The sequence below is a fragment of the Amphiura filiformis genome, chromosome 8, assembly GCF_039555335.1.
Source record: "Amphiura filiformis chromosome 8, Afil_fr2py, whole genome shotgun sequence".
In the NCBI taxonomy this organism is placed as follows: Eukaryota; Metazoa; Echinodermata; class Ophiuroidea; order Amphilepidida; family Amphiuridae; genus Amphiura; species Amphiura filiformis.
In genome coordinates, this window is record NC_092635.1 from 669,456 (window position 1) to 681,518 (window position 12,063).

Here is a 12,063-nt window from a genome sequence, read left to right on the forward strand (position 1 = left end):
GTACCTTTTTCTGTGGTACAGGGGGTTTCTTGTGGTCCCAAACTTCGTTTTGTGCATAGATCAGGTCGTGGGAGGTAAGTATCGTGCGCTTGTGTATGTCCCTCTCACTTCTGAGAGGGGAGTTTCATGCCCATAGGATTTGAACTGTTCATATGAGACCAAATTTACAAGTTGACCTCAAATGACCTTTGAAGTACGGAAGGAAGCACGGAAGCACAGACATTGCAAAAACATTATGCCTTGCGGTGGAGGCATAAAAAAGAAAATCATAGACAGATGGTGCACCAACAGGCATGAAGTTCCATGAAGTGCAACAGACGAAACTGCTAAGTCCAGTGTGTGCAGTCTGGATATTTGTTTGCATATACACAAAGGCAACAACACCATGTGCAAGTACAGGGGATATAATGACTCAATTATCAGCCCTTTTGCGAGAATTGTCATTACATACAAAGCATGGGGACATTGCCTGTTGGGGAGTTATCTGTACCTCAAAGCTATGAAGAAAACAAACCCCTTTTTAACAGTATACTGAACTCTCAGGAAAAATAAACTTCATGATTAAAAAACATTTAAAAACACTAAAGTAAATAAAACATTGATTCATTATATCATTCTGTTCCAAAGAAGATATCTGCAAGATTCTATGATTCCTATCAAACTTCAAAATTAAACAAACAAAAAAATTAAACAATCAAAAAAAACTTGATGAAAACTTACTGATCCACGCAGGAATAGTATTGGTACACCAATGCCAAAGCGTTCTCCTGTTGCACTAACAGCATTGAGTAGCTGCTGCAGTTCTGTACTGAAATCTTCCTCCTCTGACTTTGCACTTGATGTATCCCCATTCTTTTTTCGCTCTAGTCTGTAAAGTACAGAAACAACAACTTGTTAGTTCAAGGTAGAACTATCTGCAATAGCTGCCCTATAAACATTTGGTAATTTCTGAAATTCTGCATTCTATGTTTTTTACACATCTAAAAATGACACCTAGCAGCTATTGTTTTTTTTACATTAGGGTAAATATCTTTCAATTACATAACTAATGGGACTTAAATAGTGCCATTATGTAAAATCATTTGCCCCTAACTAAAGTGTGTCTTCAATATGCAAAGTTATAATTTTGTGTTCATGTCATAGCCTATTAATGATTTCATAATGCATTGGATTTGTATCCATTTTGAAGAACAAGAAAAGATACCATCCTAGCTGGCACCCATACAGCTAGGATGGTATCTTTGGGATTAAGATATGCATGAACTATGTATGACATCCCAGTTGTATGGATATAAATGGGCAACATATCCATTTCCTGAAAATCTATCTGGTCCTTGGACAGGTGGCCGAGGGCTTATGTGCGGTATTGAACATTTAGGGGGTTTGTCCGGGGAATAGAGACACATATGATAAAAGCTCACTTGGTTTTGGCAATATGAGTAATGACTGGATATTTATGTGTTTTTATTTATATAGAGAAAAATTAGAAAGCACTGGACAGGCATCAACATTTAGCACACATGCATTCATTGATTGGTGTCATGGCTTGTGCACTAAATTATAGCTTCTATTTATCAAGTATTTTACAACAATTACAACAATTTTTTCACTTTCTTGGACATTCATTCATTCATTCATTCATTAAAGGTTTATTACACAATTGTCATAGCAGTGTAAAAACTGAAATGCAACAATTTTACAAAAGTATACACATATAAAATATTAAAATACATAAGTATAAATGCTAAAATACAATGTACATATAAATACAGCAAAAACATGAAGAAAAAAGCAAATTACATAGTAAAACATCCACACATTCATTTTCACCCATTCATCCACATGTACACCCCCACCCCCACCTCTGCATCCCATATCCACTCATAAACTATCACTACCACAAGATCACACCCACTGACCTTAAACACCACTTATTCAAACTCTTTCTCTACTCATGCACTAGTGACTACATACTCAAACTCCTTCTCGGCACACACATACTTTCATAAATGAATTACTTAGCATATTAAGATCATATTAAATGACAAAAAATGAATGAGAGAAACAGTACAAGGGACATTAATATATCCATCACCAAGGACAATGACTCAATAGCATACTACGCATACGCACTTGAAGACACTGCACATAGTATGAGGACAGAGGAGTGCATTAGACACTAAACATTCCATATTTTTAATGTCTATTCTGAATAGCTACTTGGTTCCAAGAGTATATTAATGTGGAATTACTGTTATGTATTGCCTTGGGTCATTCATCAATATTATTTAGTCAATAGGCTATAAACTGAATTCTAGTTCAACAAAAATCTGAACAGATCTGAAGTTAAATTTCTGAACCCCACGAATTAATTTGCCACTGCCTACCTTTGCTTGCAATTATCACAGCAGTTCTCAGTTTTGGATATGCTGCTAGCTCCTGAGTTGTCAAAATGAGACAAAACAATCCTGAAACAAAAAGTCAACATGATTTAATCAACAAGAGTTAACAGTCAATGGTCTGTGATACAACTTACTCCCTCTAAATTAAAGTGTAAGGAGAGTAGCTGAGAAATGACAAACATCTCTTAATTTAACATGTGAAGAGTTCTGATGCAAAACGTGTCAAACGCTAATCAGAATATACACAGAGAATTATGCTCCTGTATCCAATGTGCATAGGATACTGGATATATAATGCACTGCAGCATAACAAATATTTGCACTTAGTCAGTACTGTCAATTTTTACAATAGGTAATTTCATAATTCCTACTTGCGTATGCAAGTAATCTCTATAATCTGTCAGAAAAGGTGGCTGGCCATTTATTGGTTCATCAACTTACTTTCTTCTGCACTTCATAGTTGACAAGTACTGCTCCATCTTGTTTATCATACTTGCTTTATGCGCACGGAATGACGCATTCTTGACGTCTTTCAAGAAAAACCTGCAATGAAAATTATCATTTGAAATGTGATTATCATTTGATTTATGAATAACAGTTCCTTTATGATGTTTAAGTTCTTCTATGTACCATAAAGATTGACCTTATGGTGCACATGGGCTCCTTAGCCTATAAATGTCATGTTCATACAAATAAAGAGCTCCCTCTTCTGAAAATCCCAACAAGAATTAAGGGTCCATGCCCTTATTTGCTGGTGGTATTTTTACACAAGGGTACTGTACCTAAAATTCAGTTACGTCAAGGAAGCCCATATGCACCATAAGGCGAAGCTTTATAAGCAAACATTATAAGTTTTATTTTGATATATTATTGATTTAAACAATATGTAACCTATTAAAGAAACAAAAACTAAACCAATTGGCACACTTTAATGAGCAAGCTCTAAAGGATCAACCTGCGTCATCTGTGATTAGCATATGAAATTGATCTACCACTTCAGACACCCAATTCCTAGTATGCAAATGACTAGGAGGGTGTCAAAAGTCATATCTACAGACAGTGATCATATCAAACAACATGTCAAGGAAGCCACTTGGATAAGGGTACATCCAATTTGAACATAGCCAGTTCTCGTCTTCATAAATATAGTATTTCTTGTATTTTGTCTATGTTTGCAATATATCATCAACCACATTGTGGTCTTAATGAAATGGCAGGTACAAAAGCATCTGTGTATGTATGTTTTCGAAACTGGCAACATCTCTGGAGCACTATACTATACCTATTTGTTGCGAAGTCCCCAGGTGCATAGAATACATAGCACATGCTTGGCAATCCATCCCGTCCTGCACGGCCTATCTCCTGGTAGTAGGACTCAATGTCTTTGGGAGCTTTATGGAAAAGAAATAATACAGGATTTAACATCCATCCATAGAAAACTACCAAATAAGGCAAGACTTCACCACATCTAACTCTCCCTCACAGAGTAGAACAAGTAAACCTCATGACTATGCATCTAGCTAATTTTGATTTTAAATGCATGATATCATATAATAATCCAATATGACTGATTTCAAGTATCGCTAAACAAGAGGCTATAACATTACATTGAGTATAATTCTATAATTCAATCTTTACCATTTTTGTAGTAAACATATAATGTTTGAGATCTCCACAAATATGCCCCAAATTGGTAAACCAACTTACATGTATGTCTAACATTGTGCAACAATGAGCTGTAAATCTGTTTCAGTAATGTCAGCCTTGTGGGGGACTCTACAGAAATGCTTTGAGAAATTGGCCAATAGAGCCAAATAATATAATCAATGGTTTCTTAAAGGAATTTAAAGCAGCAATCACTTTTATAAATGTATGGAATTATGTTGAAACAAGCAAATTAATTAAATCCTGTAAGTTCTATTTAGTATTTCTATACCAAAAGATCACTCAAAATGACTTTAGACCCTACTGATTCTAGGTTTTACTCTAAAGTAACAGTGTGAACATATGAAGGAGTTGTCAACTTTTACAACTGAATGTAGACTCACCTCCATAATGTATGATATTCCTAACATCTGGTTTGTCAATCCCCATACCAAATGCTACAGTGGCAACAATACACTACAAATATAAAAAACAATATAATAAGCACATGAGCTCATAAATATTTATTAATATTTGGCTTGTCAATCCGCACAGCAAATGCTAGTAGCTATAAAACATTACAAACATTAAATCAAAATAATATGCAAATGACCAAGCTTGTTAATATTCCTTGTCAATCCCTACACCTAATACTACTGTTACTCCAAAACATTACAAAAATCAAAACAAAAGAATAAATGACAATTTTACACCAAACTATTCAGCACCAGAATCATTTAAGCTCCAACACGATACCATGTTACTGCTCTGTGTGCGATCAGCCAATTCAAATACAATCGTCAATCGTCACAGGCATGGAATGTTCCCATCTATTTCATTCACCTTGGAGTAAATGCTAACTAAAATATGTATGTAAACTCTTTCTTATTCACTAATATACAAGTAACTTTTGAGGTGAGGTATTTTCCAGTTTATATCTCAGGTTACCAGATTTGGTCTATCCAATCAGATGGTAGGTAAATACACTGCATATATATCTATGAATATTCTCAATCATCCAGGTAGTTGAATAAAGTTAGATTAGGTTATAAATCTTTTCAACTGGACTTGCTGTTTTTGTTGACTACAGTATCACATCATATCTCTGATGCTTCATCATGCAGGCCTAGTGATGTGAATTGGCTCTGTGTTATTGACCTGTGACGTCACGGTGGTAGGAGTGATGTCACACTGGAGTAGCCGAGGAATTTTCTTTTGAGGATAAAGACGTTATTGTGCTCGACAAAGAACATAGGTGGTTCGAAAGAGGGGTAAAGGAAACAATATATGTTTGCAGGGAGGAACCAACTTTGAATCGCGGAGGGGGACTACGCCACAACTTGTCTCACAGCTACGAACCAACCATCAGGAAAATTCATCGTCAACTCCAGTGTGACGTCACTCCTACCACCGTGATGTCACAGGTCAATAACACAGAGCCAATTCACATCACTAGGCCTGATGAAGCGTCAGAGATATAACGTGATACTGTAGTCAACAAAAACAGTAAGTCCAATTGAAAGTCCAGTGACCTGCTAGATGCATATTTTTCAGGAGGCAGTATCAATATATGAGTGGTAACTTAATTCCAAAGAGCATATAATGATGCATACAAGAACAATTTCTGGCACAATGCACCACAACCATGTGAAACCAATGATGTGATCCCAAGAAATAACCCTGTTTTTAAGCCCATAATTTATTATAGATGAGTCTATATTCAAGACCATTTTCTATGGGATAATATACCAACCTGTAGTTCATCTCTACTGAATTTATGATGGACATCTCTCCTATCCTCTGCATTCATACCAGCATGATAATGATCTGCTTTCACACCTAGCCCTACAAAATACACAATATCAACATTTTGATTGAATATTTTCGACATAAGACTAATTTTCCTTGATCATGTCACATAAAGATATACACACACATTGGAAGTACTACTTCTGCAGTTTACTGGTTTAAAATCAAAATTCTTCAAAATTCAGATTATTGCATTTTGGAACAAGTATAGACTGATGTGATAATGATGAAAGTAATCTGGTACATAGCCGCTTTCGCCAAACGTTTGACAAACATTGAGCGATCAAAACGTTTGCCAAATGTTTACGGGCGTTTACAAAAATGTTTGACAAACGTTTGTGCTCGGCAATTGTTTGACAAACGTTTGGCGAAAACAGCTGTGTAAAGATCAAATCTGGAAAGTATGTACGTACATGAGTAAGATGAGTACATGAGTAAGATTTAATCTTTCCCTAGAGAAGTCCTTTTCACATGCCTGAGCTTTCGTAACTCTACCGAGTGCCATTTTCAGAGCAACTAAATTAACATGATGATGCGTCTTATGTACACTAGTTTACCGACCTCAAATAGTATGCATGTACTTTTATCATCACAGTCAATGTAGTGGATAGCAATTTACACTCAGGGAACAAACCAAAAAGTTAGATGACATCCTATAAACGACTGCCCTTTAGTTGGGGGAGGGGGTCATAAACTCTGATAATATTTGTAAATATAGGTCCTACTTACAAAAATTTTCGTACAGAAAAATCTTATAATCCCTAATTCTCTTACTTTTAATGGCATTTCCCACTGTCTCTGTTGTATTTCTTGTTGGACAGTAGATGATGGTTGGACCATCAAACTCACTATGAAACCTGCAAAGAAACATTCAATAACATTCACTATTAATACACTCTTATATTTTCCACCCTGATTTGGCAGTGACATCAATGCATTGAGGCAGCTGTTTCACACATGCATCTATGCGGCGTCTTTAAGCATGTGTGTGCGTATACCAACGCTTTTAGCGTACCCTAGCTACTTGGAGCTGCGCCTAATGAAATGCGCACTGACGTCACTGCCACATCAGGGTGAAAAATAATATAGTTTTGACTGATGATGAGAATGTGTTCTCAAAACATTACATGTGTAATACCTGTAACCACATATCTGATACTAATTGTGTCAGTAGCACTTCAGGCACCTACCACATCAGAAGCGAGTTTTCTTGTACTTCTACACATGTGATTTATGCACTTGGGTGTCGACGACATCCGCATATTCTGTACATCGGTGAAACTGAACGGCGTTTGGCGGATAGGTTCATCGAACATAGACGACACGTCCTCATACGTGACACCGCCAAACCCGTCCCTCAACATTTTAGAGGGGATAGTCATACCATCACGGACCTTACCGTTACCGCTCTCACCCAAGTGCATAATACTCACAAACGGAAAGTCGAGGAACAACGCATCATATTTAATCTTGGCACACTTCAACCCAATTGGATGAACATTCAATTTAATGTCTTCAACATCAATATTTAACTTTTCACATTACTTTCATCTTTTGCATTTCCTTTGTTTTCTTTTCTTCTCTTCTCTTCTTTTTTCTTGTCTTGACTTCTTTTTTCTTTTCTTTTCTCGCTTTCTTTTCTCTCTTTCTTTTCTCTCTTTCTTTTCTCTCTTTCTTTTCTCTCTTTCTTTTCTCTCTTTCTTCTCTTCTCTTCTCTTCTCTTCTCTTCTTTTCTTTTTTCTTCTCTTGTCTTCTCTTGTCTTTTCTTTTCTCTTTTCTTTTCTTTTCAGGTTTCTTTTCTTTACTCTATTTTTTCTTTTCTCTTCTCTTCTTTTCTCTTTACTTTACTTTTCTTTCTTCATTTATTTCCTTCATTTTTCTTTGTAGTAATTTTGATTTTGACCTTTTGCGTGTCTTCCCCCTTTGCGTTGCGCTAGACCTCGCGCCTTTCAATCTATGTTTTCATCAAGACGACTCTTGCTGCGACTCGCTCGCGTTTCTGTGCTCTCCTCTTCCTTTGTTTTCCGGCACGCAAAAGGTCATCACTTGACAAAGGTCTATGACCAAAAATTTGTGTTTAATTTTGCTACGCAAATAAATTTATACAAATGTGGTTTGACACCAAATATTTCTGCTCTTGGACTCTTTTACATGTGTATAATATCCTTATTATCCTAGTGTACTTACATTAACAGTTGTAGAATTCTGCACCAGTTTAACTACCAAAATGTATCACCCTACAACATCATGCATAAATGATCACTGTAATATGTACTAAAAGTCATTAAAAGGTCTACAATCTGACCTCTTTTCATAATTCTTAAAGTGCTTCACAGATGTACTATGTCCTTACCTCTTTGTTTCTGTCAAGAGTGGTTTTAAGTCTGACTCAATGTTGTTTTTGAGTTGTACATGCAAGAAGAGGTTTGGCCTAAAATAACAAACATAAAGACACATGTAAATATTAATGTATTTATTGATCGCTCTATGATGTGACCCAACCTCAGGGCTGTGATCTTTATAGTGCGCTGCCAGACCAGCAAAGCTGCACAAATCGCTGATCACAGTGGCTCAAATTTTTCCATAAACCATTCACGGATGCAAGATCAGTATAAGCCCTAACTGACCTACATAAACCATCGCAGCCAGGATCAGCTTCCCGAGTTTCATAAGGGTAGACTGGTATATTTAGCAAAAGGTTCCTGGTCCGAATTTCAAGCTAGTACAGTTTTTCTGCAATAAAAGAACATAAATTGACACCTGTGGGGGCTGAAACCCGTATTACCACACACCAAAACCAGAGAGTCTAGCTGCATTACTGATTGAGCTAACTAGACTACTGTAAGCATTCTCAAAAGAACCAACATCACTTGCACACAATGAGGAAGCGATGCATTTATTTTGCATGGAAGAAGCATTGGATGGGAAAAGCATTGAACTGAAACACCTGTGATGAAGTTGGTAAAGGCTTATTTTAATGATTTATTGTTTCCTGGATTTGTGTAACATAATTATAGTCAAACCATTTTGCAAGGTAAAGCCACGGCTTGCTTTAATTCACAGACCTACAATAAATGCTGACACATAGGTATGATGGGATTGTGGACTCATTTGGAATTTGCAGTCTTTGTGTTTCATACAAAAAGAATATGCATCTCTACACATTATTGATTCAGCTAGTTGTAATTTCTCCCAGAACAAACTAACAGAAAGGAATTTGTATCAAGACAAACATCATCTTACCTGTCAAAACTTGTACATGAGGTGAGTGGATTCTTGAGCTTCAATGACTTGCAGATATCCTTCCTTACTTCTGGTGTTGCCGTCGCTGTCAATGCCATGAATGGAACCTAGCAGAAGAAATCCAAGATTAACATGTTAAAGGGTGTGAATAGCCCACCTCATCCCCCTCCACTTTGGAGATTTTGGCACCAGAAGAAAGCTTGTGATGAAAATGTGATAGCCTCATCCCCATGGTGGTTACAACCCATACTGTTCTATGTGACGTTTGTGAAATATGTTTTTGCTTCTGATGTCAAACCGCTAGTGCAACAAACTTAGGAATCAGATATGTTGGTACAGGCCTCAATGTGAGGTACAAAGCACAATATGAACAAATCTGATCACCCTAAATGAAAAAGTCTAACATTTGCCCCATTTGGTTTGAAATATTACTTACTTCACGAAATTTTGCTCTCAGTGTTCCTAGTGTCCTGTAAGATGACCTGAAATCATGGCCCCATTGTGACACACAATGAGCCTCATCAATGGCAATAAGTGTGATTCCTGATGAAAAACAAAATAATATAAAGCACTAACTAGATGACAAATCCAGCATTTAAGTGAGAATTAAGTGATTCCTGGTGTGAAATAATAACACAAATTACAATGCTTGTCACATGTTGTACTGTATTATGGTCTGTTATTTTTAACAAGCTGAAATGCTGCTTTCCTTGGTGTCAAGCCTAAACCCTTTTCTAACTCCCATCACTCCCCCTTCCCAACTAACTAGAAGTTAATAACTGCGCATTAGTTATTTGGAGAGCACTGTGAAAAATCTAAACATTTTGCCTTTGGAACCGAGGGATATTCCGAGGTCCAAAAATGTTTAGATTTTTCACAATGCCCGACATATAACTGATGCAAAGTTATTAACCAAATTCATATCCGTCATTTTTAACTCATCACTCAACCAAATTTCAAGATTTTATTCTCCGAAATTTGTTGAAATAAACAATTTTTATCAAAACTTATATCTCGCCCTTCAAAAAGTCGAACAGGCTAAAACGGACTGACCAATTACAGCACTGCACAATAACGCCATGTGCAGATATGGTAGTTGCATGCGCGTGAAGTATTCCGGCGCAACAGATGCGCACACGCGGAAGTCATTGTATCGCGTAAGCATACGAGGAGGTCATTGATGGATATCAATAACCTCCGCGCCGGTGTGCGTATATCACCTAACGACAAATTTGATTGGGACGCACATATGGCGTGATACGCGGAGGTTATGAATCAATGTAAGATACTACTAAGTGCATGAGCAACATTGCAAGATTCTACCTTGATTGTGGGAATGTCGGCTCTTTTAATATTACCCTGTTCAATGCGCCTCAATACTTATGATGAGCATTATACAAGTTAGATCCAGCATTTAATTTTTCTACAGAAATGAAAAAGTGTATAGCATTTCACTTAGTAAATTTCAGTTCAGAAGTTTAAGTTGAGCCCTTCAAGGATAACAACTTTTGGTATTTTAAAACATGTCACTATTCTGTCGGTCCATGCAACGTCACTTCCGGTTCGATATTTTGTTGATGATTTCTGTCATTGATGTTGTGTACATTTCAATCACAAACAGTCAGTGAAATCAAGCAAGTTTCTAAGTCTGCAGAGTGGAAGTTACTTACTTGATTTATCATTTAAATATAGTGTATAGTGACAAACTGAGAATTAAATTGCATGGTTGAGTGTTGGTTTTTCCAAAATTGAATTTGGAGTTAACAACATCGATATTTAGCCTCCTTCACAGCCGGTTTCTGTCGTTCATAAAAAAACGTAAGTCACATGAAGCTTGGGCCCAAGACTAGAAGTAGCCCGGATGTTGGACCGACAGAATATGTCAACAGCAAATGATGGGATGATATAATCAGCTTGATGTCTTGAAACTAAGCTACATAACTTATGTGGAGATTGTTCCAACAAAAGCAATTTTCTCATGGATTCAAATTTAAATTCTTGATTTCAGCATTTTATTATCTTACCATGTCTTTGATGCAATTCACATAAGAGATCTGTACCAACTTCAGCAAACTCGGGTGTCAGGTAAACTACTTTGTATTCACCACTGCAATACATAAACACAATAGGATAGATGTATTAAACCTGATGCCCTCAGTTGGTTAACATTCCGGTTGAAAACTGAGATATTTTTCTTTGAACTTTACCCCAAGAATCCGAGGAACTAATTCTGTAAACAAAGTTAATCTTTTGACCTGCGTCTGAAATTTGAAACATATTTTAGAACGTGCAGCATGCTACCTTGTCACAACGCAGTCTAGGGTCCGAGACAAAAGTTGCACGCATATATTTTCTTGAGATCATTTCACTGCTTTGTTTTTAAATTGTTGTTACACACATAACACGATGGCATGCTCAGTTAGTTGACAATGAAGGATTCAGTCTAACGTAACAACTACCCATAGATTTGAGGATTGCACTAAATTGTCAGGTGCAGGTGTCTAAATTTATGAGGAATGCTGGCTACTTTGCGTATGTAGCTGCTTGGAATATAAAAAGCCTGAAAATGTATTATTTATTTTGCTCAGTGACATCGGCATATTCTCTACTTACTTGACGATTCCTTGTCTCACTCTCCCCATTTGCTTTTGAGCTGAGCCAGTAAAACAGGCATTAATTCCAGCAATTCTGCAAAAACAAGTAGACATTCAATTTCAATTCACAAATATTGTCTGCCATCAATCAAAATATTTACTCATGTGTATTTGTGCTTCCTTGATTTGTATTTTGTTGCTGTTTTAGTTAGCTCAAACAGTAAGGTGCTACCTAGACTCTGGTACCTGATGGTACTGATGTTCAAGCCGCACAGTGTTGTAATTCTGTTCATGTGGAGGAATTGAGCTAGCTTGCCCTGGGCAAGGAACTTGCTACAAATTGTCTTGATCTACCTATACAAACCCTGGGA

At 36.7% G+C, this 12,063-nt stretch overlaps 1 protein-coding gene across 1 annotated transcript in view; it reads right to left on the reverse strand.

Annotated features, from left to right (window-relative positions):
- The window catches only part of LOC140158479 (bifunctional 3'-5' exonuclease/ATP-dependent helicase WRN-like), a 231,615-nt gene that overhangs the window by 205,593 nt on the left and 13,959 nt on the right, over nt 1-12,063 (reverse strand). Inside the window, exons 7-18 of the mRNA XM_072181576.1 lie at nt 11,712-11,786; nt 11,123-11,205; nt 9,535-9,641; nt 9,099-9,205; nt 8,209-8,286; nt 6,630-6,712; nt 5,800-5,891; nt 4,451-4,523; nt 3,685-3,793; nt 2,844-2,945; nt 2,388-2,468; nt 721-868 (exon numbers count right to left, since the gene is read on the reverse strand). Coding sequence (XP_072037677.1) covers nt 721-868; nt 2,388-2,468; nt 2,844-2,945; nt 3,685-3,793; nt 4,451-4,523; nt 5,800-5,891; nt 6,630-6,712; nt 8,209-8,286; nt 9,099-9,205; nt 9,535-9,641; nt 11,123-11,205; nt 11,712-11,786 — 1,138 coding nt within the window. The remainder of the gene's footprint in view (nt 1-720; nt 869-2,387; nt 2,469-2,843; nt 2,946-3,684; nt 3,794-4,450; nt 4,524-5,799; nt 5,892-6,629; nt 6,713-8,208; nt 8,287-9,098; nt 9,206-9,534; nt 9,642-11,122; nt 11,206-11,711; nt 11,787-12,063) is intronic.